This window comes from Callospermophilus lateralis, unplaced genomic scaffold (genome assembly GCF_048772815.1).
Source record: "Callospermophilus lateralis isolate mCalLat2 unplaced genomic scaffold, mCalLat2.hap1 Scaffold_112, whole genome shotgun sequence".
Lineage (NCBI taxonomy): Eukaryota > Metazoa > Chordata > Mammalia > Rodentia > Sciuridae > Callospermophilus > Callospermophilus lateralis.
The window spans coordinates 3,236,588-3,256,686 of NW_027511460.1; the positions used below are offsets into that span (position 1 = coordinate 3,236,588).

The window sequence follows — 20,099 nt, forward strand, 5'->3', positions numbered from 1 at the left end:
ATATTATTTTGTCTAGGAATTCACTTTCTTAATGCCTGCTGGAATTTTTACATCTCCCAAACAAAACAGAAAACCAGTGACAAAGTCATTTTCCTCTTATCCCTTGTGATCACTTTCAACTGGCCACCTTCCTTACCTTTACTGTTACCTTTGTGAAGATCACCTCTGCTTTCATTGCGCTTAACCTTCTATTTCCTTCTCATCTCTTATAACCTAACACACTCCTTAAGGACTTCATTGAAACTAATATTGATACGCTCACTAATAAAAAAGTCGTTGCCAAACTACATTTCTTCAGAATCTGACACTGTTACCTATTCCCCCTTCTCTCCATTTCAAAACCATCATCAGTTAACCCTAGCTCAGTTTACCCTCCTCAGTTTTTGCATCGGACCTGACCTTTCTGACTCTCCAATGTCTGAGCTTCCTTTATTTACTCTTAAGATGTTAAGGGCAAATTTGCTCTCAGGATTCATTTTCTCGCTCCACATCAGAGATTCAAATGTGCTTCTACTGTGCATAGTGTCAATTCACACAGTGATTAAACATGATTTAATTAGTTACTGCCAAAAAAGGCCTTAGGCTGGCCCAAGGCCAGCTCCATTGAGAGATACTAAGGCTGGAAAACTGACCTTGGATTTGTGCTGTCTTGCATTAAAACAACAACAGCAAAAAAACAAACAAACAAACAAACAAACAAACAAAAAAAAACTTGGAGATGTGGCTCAGATCATTTCACCACTGTTACTTGCATCTGGTGGGAAGCTTCTCCTCACTGGTGCATTTTTCTCTCTGAACAGGCAGTAGCATTACCAGCTATACCTCTGTCAGAAGCTTTAAGGGACATGAGTAGTTTACAAAACTATAAGCAAGAATATTGTCTCCTGCTTTATATAAGCATCTTTGCTTATATAGATTATTTGTTATTGAAGAAAGATAATATCTTTATTCATTGTCCTTATAGATCTGTTAGGAGAATTACCAATATTTACAAATTAGATTTTACACAAAAGTCTAGACTCAGCCTCACTGGAAACCTCAACTGGTTTGGCAACCCTGGGCCTTTTAACCACACTCAAGTCTTCCCAAAGGCAGCAACCTCTAGAGCAGAAGGGGGCTGCCAACTTAAGTTGGTCATATGCACTATGTTTTTTGGCTATCTGTAAACTAAAGTTCTCATCAGAAACCACCTTTGCTGACTCATGGCCATAAATTTCTAGCCTCTAGAACGGTGAGAAATGAAGTCTTTTAAGACATTCACTTTGAGGTATCCTTTGATGGCAGTCAAGCAGGCAAACCCAAGTTCCTCTAGAAATAAAGGGTGTCCCCAGACCCATTCCCACTGCCATTTTTCATTTATGTCTTCAACTACTCTTCACTTGGACTTTTTTTTCTTTTTTTGGTATTGGGAATTTAACCCAGCAATATTCCCATTCCTTTTTTATGTTTTATTTAGAGACTGGATTTCCCTGAATTGCTAAGTGCCTCACTAAGTTGCTGAGGCTGGCTTTGAACTCATGATCCTCCTGCCTCAACCTCCCAAGCTGCTGGGACTACAGGCATGTGCCACCACACACAGCTTGATGTGGACTTTTACAATCATTTCCTAAGCAACCTACCTGCCTTGGTATCAACCATCTCCACTAATCTTATATTTCAGTGGGAGGGTTCATTTAAAAATGCAACAATTATAATAACCATTGCATGCTTTTGCTTTGAAAAAAATTTAAAAAGCTAATTATAATTAGTAAAAATTTTTCATTATTATCTGTAGGCCCAAACACCCTAGAATGTCTCCCTAAGTCCTTTATCTCTGGTCATTCCCATCCACATTCCCAGTGCACTAACAGAATCACATTCAATGCTTCTTATGCCAAATTATTTTGAGCCTCTATGATCCCATTCCCAAAATTCCTTCTGGTTCTCCAGGGTATGTCACAAATCTTATGTTTTTTTCAAAGTCTCTACTTAAAATATACTCTTTTGTAAATGTTTCCTTTTGCTTTAACTGTTATGAATATATTATAAAATTTCCTAGGGAGTCTCTAACATGCCCATGAGGATTACATTTATTTTGTGATCTTTTCTTAGGTTAAAAAGGAAATGGGGTTGGTATTGGATTGACATGGAACATTTTTAAGCAACACAATACTTAGAATACATCATAGCTGGCTACTGCAAACTCTCTTCTTTTGTGTGTGTGGGGGGGCATTTTCAATCTGCTAGTAAGAATTACTCAGCTATTCTTGATTGCCATCTACATTCTTACCAGAAGATGATCAGATGGGAACCTAAGCCTTCACTATAGCAACAACAACATCTTGAGTCCTTGCTATTCTAGCTAGCTGGTTTTGTGCTATTATCTAAATGCATTGCATTTCAGTAATACAGCTTTTAGACAGAATACCTAATGAATTTAAAAAAATAAAGAAAAAACACCCTTGAGGAATTTTTTTTTTTTTTTGGCTTTTGAGCTTTCTTATCAGTGAACTGTTGAAAAGCCTTATTTACTAATTTGCTAAGAATCAATCTCAAATATGTTTCATATTATTTAAAAGAACTTTAACTAAAGTATTTGGGAAACCACAAGGATGAGAGGTAAGCTATGTGAATCCTTGAGAAAAGAAAAAGGACAAAAACAAGAGTTGTATGTTTTTTAACAATACCGACAAGAAAAACTTCAAACTTTGTATCTAATGATGTGAAATAAGTTTTAATTCTTATAGCATTAACCTCCCAGTAAATCAGAGGGTATTTGCATTAGAAAAAAAAAGAAGAATCAGCATTTTCTTAAATATAGAAAGTAATTCTGTTTATAATTTTACTTTTATAGAGATTAGAATTATAAGTCTTCTCATCAGCAACACAATTTTTCACTATCACAAAGTCAAAATGATCTCGCTAACTAAATCACTTTAGTTTTCAAAAAATTCCAAAATGATCATCATGTCAAAATAAAGCCTTCTTTGTGTCTTCTGTAAAACCTTTGTGACCTTATTTGAGAAAATGCCTCACACACTCCTCACCATCACATATGCTGACAGAATTACCTGTCTGCATCCATGGTCACATCATGAACACCTCTCTGGATGACATCTCTTGAAGTAGTTGTGTCTGGTATTCGGTTCAGACTCCGAGTGTACAGGTTGAGCCCTCCATCTGTCATGTACCTGAAGAAAAATGTCTAATGAATCAAGAGCAAATTAAAGGAACCCCTCTATATAATTTTAACTTAATAAACAAATTGTATTATCAATTTTCAGTAATTGCTCCAAATAAATTATTAATATTTTTCTGTATAAAACATTTTCCTCATCAGAAAGAAGTAAAACATCTTTTCAGTTTCATTAGAAAATCAGTGTTTCTTACTGCAACAAGTACCCTAATATAAAACTTGTTTTTCTTTTTTGCTGTCAGTATTTTGCACAGGCTGTGCATAACCCTCACAAAATAAGAAAATGATGATATAATTTTGTAAATACCATTTTTGAAGAATTATAGGTCATAGGAATAATGGAACATTACTAAACTTACTTTGATAAGTAACAATTATGCCACAGTTGGTCACTGTCATAAAATAGTTGTTTCCAGGACCCATTCTAAATAGCTTACTTTAATAAAGTCACATTATTATCTACACTTCAGAAATGAAGAAAACAAATGCTAAAATGTTAAGTACTTGCATATGGTCACTCAACCAACCATGGCAGAGCTGATAAATGAATCTAGAAAAGTTGACTAGAAACTATGATCTTAACTACTATGCAAAGTGATCTGAGATGGAAGGCCTACTAACCCCCCACTTCCTGTCTTTGAGATCACCCAACCACCACCGTGCTATGGGGATAGCAGGTCTAGATAGTCAGCATACTCTTAGATAATGTTGCTTCTTTGGCTACTGAGTTTAAATCATGGTATTTAAACCATATGGATATACATCTCCAAAACTGTTTTGTTTAGCATTGCATGGTTGCAATGTGATGTGATGTAAATAATGTGATGTTCTTTTGTGACTTCTTTCACTTATATTCACTTACATTTTTCACAATTTGTTCATTTTGATGTATAACATTTTAGAGCTGTAGAGTGCCACTTTATAACTGCACTATAGTTTTAAAATTTATTTGACTATCAATGTGAGTTGGTTTTAGTCTTGTAGATGCAAACAGTGTTGCCATAAATGTTTATGGGCATGTTTCCCTCTGTTTATTGGCAGTAGTTTATTTAAGGTCTATATTTGGGAGCAGGATTTCTGGGTCATACAGATATATACATATATCCTATTTTACTATCCAATGCCAAATAATGTTTAAAATAATTTCAGAAATAAAACTCCTGTTGGTGGATGGGACAGTTCATTATTTGAGAAATTTGCCAATATTTGGTATTTTTGTATAACCTGAGACACATGAAATGATGTCTAATTTTCATTTTAATTTACATGTTCCCCATTACTAAGTAGGTTGGTAATACTGTTATTTTGTTATAGGCCATTTATGTTTATATAAAATGTATGTTAATGTGTTTTGCTCATTTTCTTAGATTCTACTTTTTTGTTTTGTCTTCCTCTCTGATACTAGTCATTGTCTAGTTAAATACACTGCACATATGAAGTTAACCTTGGTGATTTTGTCTTGATCATTCTTGGTATGTAATATTAACTTTTCTGAATAAAAGGAAGGTTGGCTTAAGTAGCTTTCTAATTTCACATAGCAATAGTCCCTGTTATGTCTGTGAAATTTAAAAATTGTGTAGTAGGTTGCTTTTGCAGACTTTTGCTCTAGTGCCCTCTCCCACTTTTGTTAGGACCTTCTCCGCTTGCACCTTTATTGCCAGCCACTCTCTCTTCAGTGTGATTCTACTCCCAACAGTCAGCCTCCTGTAGGTTTTGTCCTGAAAGAGACCCATGGTTGGGCCATTTGAATACTTTACAGGTTTTAGACTGCTATATTCCTGTCATAAAGTGACCATCATCCCTCGCACTCTTGACTAGTCAAGTGGCCCAAATCCCTACCAGCATCAGACAATTTCTGTGTGCTTTAAGTTAGTTTCTGTTTGCTATTTGAGGCTCTTTTCTCTTAGTATCATCAGATGTCCCTTTGCTATCAATTCTTGGGAGTTGAGACAGTACCTTGTCATCATCTTTGTTGTAATTAATTATCTTCTCCTTTTTAACTCCCCCGCCCTTTGGCTCTCTTCCAGTCGGGTTCCAGTCTGTCCTCTTAAATATCATGACATAGTGGCCCAATGAGATAGTCTACCTGCCCAAGCTTCTCTCTGAGCATCGAGGGTTTTTTTTTAATACAATCATTTAAAAAAAAAAACGTTCATAGCAGTCAGCTATTATTAGTATAGTTTTCTTTGCTAGCACATTTGCAATAGGGGGCATCTTTTCATGCTATCTGTGCTGAAGTATAAATTTTAGGATGATGTATCAATCAACTGATCAATCATAAAACACTGCCCAGAATGCAATAAGTAATATGCCATTGTTGACTAGTGCTGCCAGCTGTGTTTTTTTTTACCATTAAAATTTCTGTCTTCACAAAAAATGGCTCACATCTTGAGTATGAAATCAGAGGCAGAATTAAGATTAGGAATCAGGGGCTCACCAGAAGTCCTCTTAGTAGTTCAGGCACCCTGATCTTCCCACTGTTATGCATACTGTAGTCATTCAAAGTTTACTAAAGGAGAACTTAGGAGGCTAAAGCAAAGCCTTCTTAAATTCCATGCCTCAGAATTCTTAAATTATTTTGTATTTGAGTCATGTGGTTTGAGGAGAATTTTAATTTAAGGTTACATGCATTGCTTATAATATTTAAAACCGGGATGCCTAAAGGTAACTTCAATTTCCACCCAATTAAAGTCTGTAACTTTTCTCCTAATTTTCCAGTGTTCCTTTTCTCTTTATAAATGAAGACTTTTTTCACACTCATTATAAATAAGAGGCCTTACTCTGACTAATTCCTAATTACTGAGAGATTCACATTCCCAAGTGTGTAAAGTAATTTCAAAAAGAGAAGAGATAAGTCTTTGCATGCTTCAAGAAATTTTGAATTCTCAGAATACCAATCAAGTAATTTTTTTTATTTCTACCTAAAACACATGAAAAAAAAAAAGAAACTTCATTCCCATTTGCACTGACTTCATGCATTCTTAGGGTTACATGAGGGGAAAAAAAATCCTAAATCAAACATCCTCATGTTTTACTGTATCTATTAAGACTTTTGTTCCTTTACACAGTAAAACATACCTTAAAAAACTGTCAAGAGAAAGTGAACTTTTTGATTTAATATTTTTATGAGTTGTTACACAGGTATTTCTGAGCCCCTTTTATGACTTAAAGAAAATATCATCAATTTAAATGTTTTCTAGGATAGCTCCATCTCTTTCATCTCCTGACATTTAAATTCTAAGCTGAGGTACTGGGCTCCCTCCTGCAGGTGCCAAGAAGGGCACATTACATACACTGGTGAGCAATGTGTCACACCCCTGGCTATCCTTCAGTCAGTATCCTCCAAACACCCTTGAGCTGAGACCATCCCATCCCGTCAACCATGTCTAGTCATCCCCACACAGGAAACAGCACTGACTTGAGCTTTAAATTTCATTCTCCTGCCCTCTCACATGGAAAAGAAAAAAATATATAAGCCCATGCAGGTAAATATCTCCTGAGGAAGCTTTCAAACAGGATTTGGGGTATTTGTGACACGGGACATGTGGGCCACCAATGACCATTTAAAGAGACTCCTTTGTGAGACTGTCCAAGGCATTTTTTGAAAGATTCAAGGAACAAAAATGAAGGCGTATAGAAGTATGAAGCAGATTTCAAAGGAGCCATGAAACAAGTAAGAGAGGACAAAGGATCTAAAACATTTTCTTTTTCTCAATAGCCAATTCAGCAGTCTGGCCGTGTCTCATCAAACCAGCTTCCTCCTCCTGTGCATACAGCTGAACCATATTTTCTTGCTTCTCTTATAGTTAGATGTGGCCATGTGGTTTTCTGGAGAGAAAATGTGGGTGGAATTCATCTGCAAAATGTCCAGGCCCGGTGCAAACAAAATATTCTTACACCATGGTGCTTCATCTCTTTTGTCATTTGCCTACTGAATATCAATGTCCAAGGTGACTTGATAATAGTAGAATTACCATCTTACTCTCTGAATGACTATGTGGTGTACCTGCCCTAACTGCAGGTCAACAACACCAGGGAGGGTTTTATGCAAAGGAGAATGAGCTTATTTGTGCTATGTTACTGAAATTTTTAGATTGCTGTGTTACCAAAATTAGTATTACCGAATACAGGTAGTATTCTAGAAAAGACCAAATGTTCCTGAGGAAGGTATGCCCGTAATATACATTCCTAATGAGAACTCAGTTGTTTAAAATAGTTCCTTAAAATCAGAATACTTATGCACACAAAAACACACACATTTACTTATTAAATAAATAAGCACTTACACAAGTACAAAAAATGTTAATATGTGAACTTTGGGTGGTTAGGTACTGTGTATCTGTTGTTTACTATTACACGCTCAGTGCCCAGAATGTTGCTTCACACACAGAATGAACTCAACAAATATTTTTGTAATATACATACACACACATACATATATATATGAATATATATAAATATAGAGATATAAATATATTCTTCTATAAGAATATATATAATTGAATTTATATATACAAATATGTCAATATATGTGTTATGTATGTGTATGTGCATATGTGTGTATGTATATATAAAATATATATGTACACATGTATGAATATAAAATTGAATTTATATATATATATAAAACTTATTTATATATATATATACACACACACACACACACACACATACACACACACACAAATGTGTGTATATGTTTATTAATTTATGATTTCCCTTTGTACATTCTTTCCCCAGGAGGCCTCATGCCTCCACAATGTCCACTATCTTCTACTGAGATATCTCTCTCTCCTGGACACTACTTTTGCTTTTTTCATAAACTATATCCTACTGTTTCCAATGCATCTACACCCTCAACAAAAAATCAGCTCCCTCTCTCATCCTATTTTCTTCAATGGTATCCTTTACTATCTCCCGTGTTTACAATGTAGGTATCTTGACTGATTTCTTTACCTCCCATATATCCTCATGTGTAGTCCATCATCATCCCTGCAAAATTTTTTCTTTCAAGTGCCTCCCTCATCAATTATTTTTCTCCCTTCACCCCCACAAATGCCTTCTAACCTTGAATCTGAACTCTTAATATATTTCCAGAGTTTCTCATTTGTATCCATTTTCCACCAAACAGGTCTTTCAAAAACTATCACCTTCTTCATGTCCTGTTCTGTGACTATTTCATAATCTCTATGAAGTTGCAGTTTCCACTGTTGATAGTACACAGTTCAAACTTTCTAGGATGATGATGTTGAGGCCTGTTTTGACAGTCCCTAGCTCTTGGAATTTGTCCTTAAATATTCATCTTCCATGCCTTTCAGTTAGGAGAAAGAAGACTGAATATCATCTGACCCAACTCTCCCACTGGTTCTAAAAATTATCTTTTTGTCAAGTTTACTGAATGGCTTACACCTTCTGTATTTAAACTTTTCTTACAAATTTTCTCTTTTAGCATATTTTCTTCATCTACAGTTATTTAAATCAAGAAACAGAACTAAACTCCTTTCTATTTCATACCAGAGTTTAGCACTTTCTTCTAATTCTGAATTTAGCTCAGTTTTTATCTATTGAATCTCTCAAAATTATCCACATGTTGTATTGCAGATGCTCCTCTGATTTCTGATTTAAGCTACTCCCATGATGCGCTGTGTGCATAAATGCACTCAATCCTTATCATTCACAACCCTGCATTTGTGAATGTGCCTACTTTTCTAAATTTTATTTGTATACTCAAAATCAATACTTGCTTTACTTTCATAGTCATTTGTGGACATATGCAGAAAAGTGAAAAATTCAAGTCTCAGCGGTTTTCAGATGAGGCCAAACAAGGGAACACTCGATCTACTTGTTTCAGCTCTCATAGCACCCAAAATGTCCTATTCATGGTCTAGTGCCACCTTTTCACATTTTGGTCCTTTCTATTTGAAATCTTATGACTTAAAACACCCTCTAGGTGTGGTGCAGAGGTGCCATCTGTGTTCCTAAGTGCGAGAAAGGCTAAGAGGTGTCTCACAGAGAAAATGCATTAGACAAGCTTCATTTAGACATGAGGTGTGGCATTGTTGTTTGTGATTTCCATGTTACTGAATCAAGGGTATGTATTCAATAAAGTGTGTTTAAGCAGAAACACTCAAAAAACACAGTTATATACTGATTATTTAATGAAAATGTAACCAGAAGTTTGCAGGAACCTAAACCTATTCTTCCCCTAGGAGCAATGGTTCAGTGCTCACTAATTCAGTACTTATGTGTCTCATATAATAAGACAAAACTACCAGGAATAATGAAATTGCTTATATATATATATATATATATATATATATATATATATATATGCACATATATAAATATATGTGCATACATAGAATATATATTTGTATATAAAATTAAATATTCATTCAATGGATTTGAAGAGTGAATGTAAAACATGAAGATACATATATATTCACATTTAAAGAAATAGAAAAAGAATGGAGAAGATAGGAGGGAGAACAGAAATAATGGAGAAGAAAAAAGGGAAATATGAGGGAAAGATTATGTCTCGGATATTTCTATGTTGCCATGATGTTCCCTGGACTGGGTATTCCCTTCTAGGACACATTACATATGTATAAATATGCTAACTAAAAACAAGTACAGTTTCTATTATATTAACTATAAGAAATGTAATGATAAGAAGGAGGATAAAACTATCAAATACTTAATACTGTGCAAACTTTGGGATAAGTGAAATTTTGTTGATGATTTCTTTTATTCTGAAAAACTTCATGAAGGTGCTATAATTTTATTCTTATTCCAGCTAACAAAAATAAGTAAATAAAAGAACTGGAGTAACACAAGTTCCAAGTTCCCAAGGGGTCCAATGATATAAAGGAATTTGGTTTTCACTCTGATTCCAATGACAACCAAACTACAATCTACTCTCCTCATCATTCATCTCCCTTATTCTAAAATTGTTTAAAACTCCAATAGGGTGGATACCAGAATATCATAGCAGAGCAATACATGTGATCAAAAGCTCTTTTTTCTTTCTTTCTTTCTTTTTTTTAGTTTTTGTCATCATTCAAACATAAGCTTTTCATCAATAAAATCAGGGAGGGTTACCCATATGGAAGAATGGTTTCTTGCACTGGTCCTCTAAAATTAATAAAGATTAAGAGTAGGTCAAATCCCAGACTCACATGAAAATTACAGGTAAAGTTCATTGGCAGACTTTTCCATAAATTACAGAGCCTCAGTTTTTAAGTCATACATACCTGGATTCTAAAGCAAGTCTGGCCTTTCCTATGTACACCATTTGGGCCAATTGGGCTCTGTTTCATTATATGCAAGAATGTCTAAAAATCTCCTCCCCAAAAGGGTTATTGCTGGAGCGGTGATTAAATGAAATAATAAATTTAAGCACTTTAACAAAATATGGTAGATAACAGGAAGTGCTCAAAATGGCAATTATTAGTAGAAGACAGTTTAAAAGAATACCCTATGCCTGCATTAGGGCTCATTCTCTGATTAAACCAAGGATTCCAAACTGCCAAAATACAGGGGAGAATATAATAGAAGACAGAAGAAAAACAAAGACTAAGATTTTTTAAAAGTTTGATACCATTGAAGGAGAATATATTGATCAAAACTTTCTACTCTAAAATTATTTTTCCCTCATTTAATTGGAAGCATATAATCAAAGAATGCTAGAAAAAAATTTTTTTCTCTTCAAAGCTGTTGGAGGCAACCTGAGCCAAAAAAGAAAGTCAAGCAGTTCAGCAAAGCTCCTCCTGTCTTCTTCCCACATCCTTCACTACAAAATCTGTTACTGAGAGCATGTGAAAACCACTCTGAAAAATACAGGCCGCATGGGTTTCTGAAAACTAACCAAAGGAAAATTTACTAGCTTAAATAAAAAGAATCTACAGAAAACTCAGATATTTTACTTTCCATGTATGGGCAGAAGAAAGACTCAGAAACAGTACTGTATACCTTGGATTGTTTGCTTTTCTAAGGATCAGGTGAGTGAAACTCCCATGTTTTCACAGGAATGTATTCCAAGAGGCCACCTCCCCTCCTCACATAGTGCTGCTGAGATCAGGACCACTTACCCACTGTTGATGTCATCAGTTCTGAGACTTTTCCCAAGAATATCACCATCGCTCATATATCCACCAACATCCACTTCAGAAGACATGTCTAGGTCGCTGCTTGCTTTCTCGCTCATGTCAATCTGTGACATGTTTCCCAGCCGTGAGACGGCAGCTCTGCGGAGAGACGTTGTGTACATGAACCTGGAGGGGTCAGTGTGGATGAACCGACTGGTACCGCTACGCGGGTAGCCAGCACCCATGGAGGGAGCATCGCCCGCCTGCAGGCGGGGACATGCCTGGCCCAGCCTCCAGGTCATGGGAGTGGGTCGACTTGTCAGGTTAGGTATGGTCCTTCCATTCACTTCTGTTGTCACGGTGCTGTCAAATGTTGTCTCCAGGGTGCTGTCAAATAAAAAGTGAGAGATAACCCACCTCTGGTTCACTAGGGCCACAGACCAAAAATGCACAAAGACAAGAAAAGAACACAGTCTCATTTTTTAGCAGCATAGTACTTTCATGAAAGCTAAATTACTCATTTGTGATTCTAAGCACCTCTGCAGATGTCAAAATGTGGGAAGGGAAATTCATTTGCAGTTATTTTTTGTTTGTTTGTTTGTTCTTTTAAAGGAAATGTCATCATTACATTTTGGATAAAAACCAATTTGTTTCACTTTCCCAACAAATTCTAAGCTGAACCCACTGTAACCTTCTGAGACCTATCTTGAAAATTAATTGCAATCATGCTTGAATGATTTCTATCACTCCTCCCTAGGCCCATATTAAAGTTTCTGCCACTCTTCTCTGGGACAGGCATGAAAATCTTAGTTGTGATGGGGTAGTTGCAGCTGCTAATTCAGTTTGAACAGCAAATTATACAGAAGAGATGGATAAGGGGAAAAATCTCTGGGTATATGCTGAGAATTTTCAGTTCAAGGATTATTGCTAATTGATTATCATGTAAAATTCAAATGAGAAAATACTAAAAGATAAGTGAAACTTCTTCTGTATCATTATTAGAGAAATGAAGTGTTTGACTGTAATTGTTTTTTTCTCTATTGGCCCAAAGATTCACAGAATTGAGAAAAACCTGTGGCTTATTTGGGTCCCACGAAGACTAGACATAGTTTCTTCTAAATTCTGCCTCAAATCTGCAATGTTTTTAACTGTTCTCATTCTTCTTGCTTCAGGGTCTTCACCTGGAAAAGAAGAATGATAATAAATTCATGCAATTTACTGTTCTTAGGATAATTTGTACACATAGCCAGGCAATATAAGCCCTCTTCTTAAAAGTCAAAAGATAGTTAGGAAATTTCAAATAACTCTTATCATCTGAAAATTAGAATTCTTCTTTCTACAAATGAAATGTGAACAGAAACAAATGTAACCTCACAAGTAGTAACATTTAAGTGGAAAAAAACATTACAATAACACTTATAGTTCTATGACCCTAATCATTGCAAAAATAGTCACTCAGGAATACACTGTATGTCTCTATGGCTCAGGAGGTGGAGGCAGGAGGGTTGTGAGTTCAAAGTTAGCCTCAGCAAAGCAAGGTGCTAAGCAACTCGGTGAGACCATGTCTCTCTATAAAATACAAAATAGGGATGGGGATGTGGGGATGTGGCTCAGTGGTAGAGTGCCCCTGAGTTCAATCCTGGGTACCAAAAAAAAAAAAAAAAAGAAAGAAAAGAAAAAAGAAAAAGAAAAGAAAGAAATACATTGTATGTGGCTTAATCTAAAATTGAATGATACAAAGGATTATTTGTATATTAATTGTCTCAATAATGACCTATACTTAGAATGGGTAGGGTAAACCTGCTCATGTAGCAAGTACACATTTAGATTTTAGAATACATAAGAGGCCTTTTCTCATAGAAGCTAAAAAGCTTTCGTGAGTTTTTAATTTTATTAGACTCCTGGACCAAGATTCATAATATTGGATGTCTTTATTTTTAATTACTTCTCCACTTTCTATAGTTTACCAAAATCCACACTGGTGACACTAGAATTCAAGTAAAGTTCTTGAACCCCAAATGTCTGTCTAATGGATATGAGTCAAATCGCTCTGCGGGTATGGTCAAGGCTGGCCTGCACACAACCATATACGTCATTTCGCCATTAAGCCATTTTGTTTATGGCTATGAAATACTTTCCAGTAAAGCCTCCATTTGAAGCTCGTGGATCTAGATAAAAAGAAGAACATGAAAAGAAGAGAAAACACCGTGTTTCTTCTGTTCCATTGGGGTGGAGAGGGATGGGAACTTCTAGGCAGCTATTGGATCTGCTAACACTCTTCCTTAGCATTCAGGCCACACTTTTAAAAATATATAACAAATGTATCTACTGAACATCCATAATCACAGATTCGGTGAGGATTTCAGAGATGGTCCCATTTGACCTGTCAGCCACAGAACTCATTCATGTCTCATGGGTAGCTCAGCCACCAGCATCTGTCTAAAACTTTCATCATCAGAGGGGTGTCCACCTTTCCTTCCAGTAGTAGGCCAGTGTCACTGTGAAAACGTTAAAGGGGGACAAGCAATAATTTGTCTTCCTTTAACTTCCATCCAATAGGCCCAGGGGCTTTGAAGCTAAATAGACAAAATATATTATCTTTACATTGCAGCCACTGAAATCTGGGGAAAAAAACCCTGCTAATTCCTTTATTATCTTTTTCAGCCAAACATCACTACTTTGCTCATTACTCCTCATCCTGGACGTTTGCCAGAAACAATCACCATTCTGCTGCCAGTCTATCAATCTGTTCCTTTTATTTTACAAATTATTTGAACAATTGAAACATGCTTTATAATAGCATTATTTCACACTTTGGAAGTACTAAATAACTTCAAGTAAAGATATTTTTCTTTCTTTCTTAATTTAATGAGAAAGTGTTTTCTTATTAATTTTTAACAATCTTATAGAGATAAAATACACATACAATTTGCACACTTAAAACATACAATTTGCTTGTTTTCATTATATATTTAAATATATAGAGCTATTACTATAGTTAATTTTGGGACATTTTCATCATTTCAATAACTAGTCTTTGGCTATCACCCACTCCAAGCCCTGTGAAACCACTAATATCTTTTCTTTTAAAAAAATCAAGTAAACATATTTTAAGGCATAAAAAAATACATTTCAAGACCTCCCACACATGTCATAAACTTTTCTACATTAACTCAAGTCATGAAGCCTCTAATCCCATAGATGAACATTTATTTTAGAACTGAGAACTGTTGAAAACCCTAGAGATTCTGACTATATCCTCCCTGGAAATTCTTCTGCTTATCTTCTTAACATGATGTATTATATTTGAGAAATAGTTATCAATAAGTCTTTCACTTTCAAATAATCTGGTAGAACTTTGAAGGAAAAAAACAGAGGTTTTATAAGGAAATTTATAAAGAGTAGGAAATAAATATCATTATATACAAAGGGAAGGCAGGCACTACAAAGTGATTTATTCAAACTGGATCAAAAATAGTGAAGAAGCAGGTAAACTGGAGAAGTAAACCCATATACAATCTTTGATTTTAGGTGAAGGCAAGAAATGCAAACTCATTAAAGTCTAACAGTATTGAGAGGACTTGAATTGGAGGGAGGAGAAATATGTCACATGACAAGTGCTAGGTAACACCATCACATGCCACCCATCCCTTATTCCCTTCCCTCTGGGAGAACATCTACGAGATAATCAGGCTGCATCTCAAATGCTTGCATAATATTAAAGTTGATATTTGAATTTTTTCATTATCTTTTTAATGTTCATTTTTAGAACATTATAGTTTTTTCGCTAAATACATTTTTTTTACATCTGCTCTATTTCTATTTAAATGTCTTTTTTCTAGTTAGCACCTTGCATATCTCCAGTTGAATTCACTGCTTGGCTATTTGGTGTCCCTTGTGTTCAGTAGCAGAGCCTCCCTCTCTCCTTTGATGTTTTCCATCATTACCTCCATTTATGACATTGCACCACTCACGATAATCAGACATGTGGTCCTTGTCCTCCCAACAATTACTGAGAGAACCATAATCATTGTCTTATTTATGTCATGTAAGATAATAACCAAAGCAAAATATATTATTGTAAATGTTTTTAGTGACCCACAAAAGGCCATATAAAAACTAAGTGCATTTACCAATTCCTTTAGGATTGATTGCTCAGTCTGAACTGTCCTATAAATTTGTATTCAAATGATGTATGTCTAGGAGATCTTGGGAGCAGGGAATGCAAAAGGCTGATTATGAAGGCACACATAAAATTAGATGTTTACTAAATACATAAAAGCAAAAACACTTACATGGAAGATTTATTTAGTCACAAAAATGTTGAATCTCTTCCCATTTGCATAATCTGAAAGTCAACTATTATTCCTGAAGGACACCTCTGATGTGTCAGACACCATGGTAGGGATTTCCACCCATCTTCTAGAATGATACTTTCTGAAATCCACTTGAGTTTTTTTTACATTGGTGCAAAATGCTTTCTCATTGCTTATAAGGGATTTTCCATGAGTGGAGCATAGAATAATAGGCTCAATTTGGTACTTTTGCATTATCAGTTAGTGGCAAACAGACCATTTAATTTGTGTAATTCTGCCCTTTTTAGGCTTTAATTATATACATTATAATTAACATTGCCAGCACTGCCATCTTTTAATAAAAATCAAATTATATAGGAATGAACCTGATTCAGAGAATTATAACCTGTACACTATTATATTACAAATGTTATTACTTAGAGCACAGTTGCCCGACTTAAAAATTTTGAAATATAACCCAAGTTTTATATATGATCCCAACAATGATTTGGATGAAAATTTTAAATTTAGTTGCATTATCCTGATGTTTCTGGGGAAAACAGAAAAATATGATTATCACTTTAAATATTCTCCTATGTGGTTATAGTATAGATCCGAGTCTGTCTAATTTATTCAAATACCCAAGAGAACAAAGTTGAACTCAAGGAGTCCTGCCTACAAACTAAGTTAGAAGAGGCCATTTTGAGTCATAAGCAGAACCTAGTCAAACACGTGGTAGAAAATCTGAAATTCCTGTGTTGTGACCTTGGATATATTTACCAAAATAAAGGGATTTAACTGGAATGCTTAATTATTTGAAAATATGATTATTCATGTCAAAGTTATTTGAATGAACTCTCCCCTATACTTTGTACTTGAATTTTTGAATATTGGCACCAGTTGGGGAGGGGCTGATAAGGAGAATAACCACATAAATAAAATAAGCAGATGCTCTGTCAAAAACCATGACATTCAGACTTCTATTGAGAAGTTGCCCTCTGATGGTAATGATCCAAGTTATTTATGCACAAAAAGGCGAGTTTCTTACATACACCCACCCACAGCAGGCTGTAATTTAATGGAGCAACCAACAAATGCTGCCAAGGGGAATTGCACTCTGTTCATATTATTGAAAATACTTACACAAGAGGTACTTAGAACAAGATAAATGCAACTATTTTAAAAGCCAACGATGAATATTACCTGATGAACAGTTCTAGAGGATTTAAAAAACAAGAAAGAAAGAAAGAAAAAAGATTCCCAAGGTTTAAGACTCCCTCTTGCCTTTGTACTATACAGAGAGCTCTTTTATAGGAAACAGTTCGTCACAGAAATCACACAATAGTGAAGAAGTAAATCTTGGGTGTCTGAGTACCTGGTACATTCAGATTCGGAAATCACCATTCAGAGACAACTGTGGAAACATTACTCCTTTAAAGCCAAACTGACATGAAAAATTGAGCTACATTTGCCTGTGCTGTCTCTCTATGCTTTCTTCTTCTAAAGCTGGTTCACTAAAGCAACCCAGATAATCTCATAAAACATCTTGTAACAGGAGGGGCTGCAGGAAGAATCAAAATAAGTCTGTATTTAGCATCAGTTGCATGCATCAGAAACAAAGAGATCAGTGGCCAGGTTTAATTCTTTTGCATATAAGGAGTCCTGTGTGAAGTCCTTTGTAAAAATACACATTGACATAAAATGTGGTGTGCTCCATACATAGATATTTTTGAAGAAAGGACTATAGGATGTAAATATATTTTGGCAGAACACTGAATTTAGAAATACCAAAATGTTCACATTTTAGTTGTTTGGATAAGTGGCAAAGTTAACCCTGAAAGTTTAATCATGAAGCTGAAGAATCACCTGGCATCTTCATAGCTAAAGATCATTCACAATTTACTACTGAGCCTCATATCATCCAAAAGGCCTAGTTTGTAAAGTATGGAAACAGTTCATAGTTATCTGCATAGTTTAAGTAGTTATAATGAACACAGCTTTTGCCACACACACACACACACACACACACACACATAAATAAAAGGAAGTAGATATCCCTGCATCTCTGTCATGCTACTAGAATTTGGGGTGCTTGTCACTGAGGTTTAAAAAAGGGTCATCTATTCAGGTAACTTGGAGACAGCAGAAGAAACTTAACTACACAGTAAATATACCCAGGGGGCTGTACATTATTCATTCCATATGTGAAGGTAAGGTCACCTTGAGGGAAGCTGAACAAATAGACTCCATTAATGACTAAGTAAAAAACACACCTGGAGTTTTAAAATGTTAACATTTATTTAGGGATATCTGGAATATACTAGACACCAGGCCAGTAATGCCCATGGCAGATGGCTGGTATTTACATTCTTCAATTAGACTTCACAATTGGTACTCACAGCTCAGCTTTACAAAAAAAAAAAAAAAAAAAAAAAAAAAATTCAAGATATAATAAATTTTAAAGCTTAGGGAAGTGATCATATTTTTAAAAATCAGTCTGAAAAACTGAAGATCTGACTCATGCAAATGATTTTATAGGAAAAAATGAAATTTATTAAAATCCCATACACATATTTAGGAGCAAAGGAGACTTACCTAGTAAGTCAGTGTAAAGAGCCTGCTCCAGATCACCCAGCATTGTAAGGATCACATCCTCATCCAGGTGAGCTGTCCCCTCCCGCAGGCAGCTTTCTCCCTCCTCTTCCGCCCAGCTTCTGCTCAGGCTGCTTGGCTTGGAGGACACATTTTCCTCTTCAGACCTACTATCTTCATCACTCTCGCCTTCCGAGCCTCTTCTTGAAGGCCAGTCCTCTAAGTCCTCGCTGCACGACTGGCTGCCTCCTGTAGGCAGGAAGTTCCAGGCCCCTGAGCTGCTGCTGTGGTACAGGGACTGCACAGAGCGTGAGAGAAACCTGGACAGTGAGCACCTCTCCACATAGCTGGATTCTCTCTGGCTTGCCTTTGCAGCATTGCCAAACCAGTTGGAAATGCGCACAGTGGCTCTCCTCTCCCCCTCACTGGTGAGGGAGAGATTGGTCAGAGACTTCTGTTTCTGAAGGCAAGCTCCCTTTCTCCTTACTTCTTTGCTCCGAAACACAGAGAGTTCAGCAGGCCGCTGCATGATTCTTCTAGTGTCTTCTTCCTTTCAACTGGACAGCATATTGTCTTTTTACACTAGAATAGCAACTAGCCCTTTTGGTTTTAATTAACATATGCACTTCAATAAAAGCTCAGGCTCAAACATTCACCGAAGATTCTGGCAATATGTAACATATAAATATTTGCCCATAATTGAGCTTGTCACATCATTTCACTGATCAGCAATACTTACAAACATTTTGCTTAAATATATCTGAAGCAGAAAAGAGTTCATCAAAGACTCTGCTCCAGCTGAAAAGTAGCCCAGGAAGCCAACTACGTTTTCCAGTCTTCATCCAATCACATGTCTCAGCAGGATGCTGGGTCCACATTTCCCTGGATTGCTTCTCTGTTCCGATATGCGATGTAGTGAAGCACGAATGAAGCCTCTTGCTTTTTCTTTTTTTTTTCCCTCCTGCATCTCACCAGCCCTTAACCCGATCTGGGTCCGCAACCCTTTACTAATGAGCTGACACAGAGCAGCAAGTACAACCTCCGCATCGGAGCCCAGTAAGAGCAGAAATTAAGCACTGAAGCCCAGCCCTGCACGAGCCTCTTGCATTTTAGTATTCCACCTGCATTCTCAGATCTATGGCTCTTCATTGCTGCTGCAGTGGATGCTGCTGGCTGCCATGGCAGCAAACATCCTGCTAAATTAAAACAGAGGCACGGAAGCAGCTGTCCAGCCCAGAATGCCACAGGTTTCAAAGCCAAGCCTGAACGAGATGCTATACTATTAACCCTCTGCACATTTAAATGACTCTCAGCCCCCAGCCTCAGACATGAACACACACGCGTTCACACACACTACACACACTCCCCGATGCTGAGAATGACAGACTAATTCTCTGTAGCTGCAGGCAGCTGAAGCAGGCAGATCTGCCTTCTGAATGTTGGGAGTTGTGCTTTTACAGCACAAATCAAAATCAGGAGTGTAAAGGACCTAAAAAACGGAGCATGCCTCTACCCGCCAATGCTTTAAAGAGAAAGACTATGCCTCATCTTTTAAATGACAAGTTCAAGGGATTTTTATTCCGAAGCTATTTCGTAAAATCCTGGTGTGACAATAAAAATCAAGATTTCTTCTTTCTGCAAAGCAATAGGAAAATGAAACTCAAAAGGGTTTCCTCCAATATTTCCACTCAAAGCATACTATTGGAAGTATATGATCAAGTGTATAGAATATAGTGATATGATAAAAAATACAAAATGCATATTATGTCTTTTGAAATTGAGAATTTTCATGTGTATTATATAAGCCTATCACTGCATAATAAGTGCTTAATTTTTTACATTTTGATAAAACAGAAACCTAGAAGATAAATTCCTTATATTTATTTTGTATTTGACTTGGATGTCACCATGATGAAGTTCTGATTTTAGGAAAACTTTCAAAAACAAATA

The 20,099-nt window shown here is 36.0% G+C and overlaps 1 protein-coding gene across 1 annotated transcript in view; it reads right to left on the reverse strand.

Moving 5' to 3' along the window:
- LOC143640077 (neuron navigator 3-like) overlaps nt 1–18,678 on the reverse strand; it is a 148,892-nt gene extending 130,214 nt beyond the window's left edge. Inside the window, 4 exon segments of the mRNA XM_077108020.1 lie at nt 3,051–3,170; nt 11,266–11,649; nt 12,335–12,443; nt 18,153–18,678. Of these exon segments, the coding sequence (XP_076964135.1) occupies nt 3,051–3,170; nt 11,266–11,649; nt 12,335–12,443; nt 18,153–18,678 (1,139 nt within the window).
- Nucleotides 18,679–20,099: the final 1,421 nt, after the last annotated feature.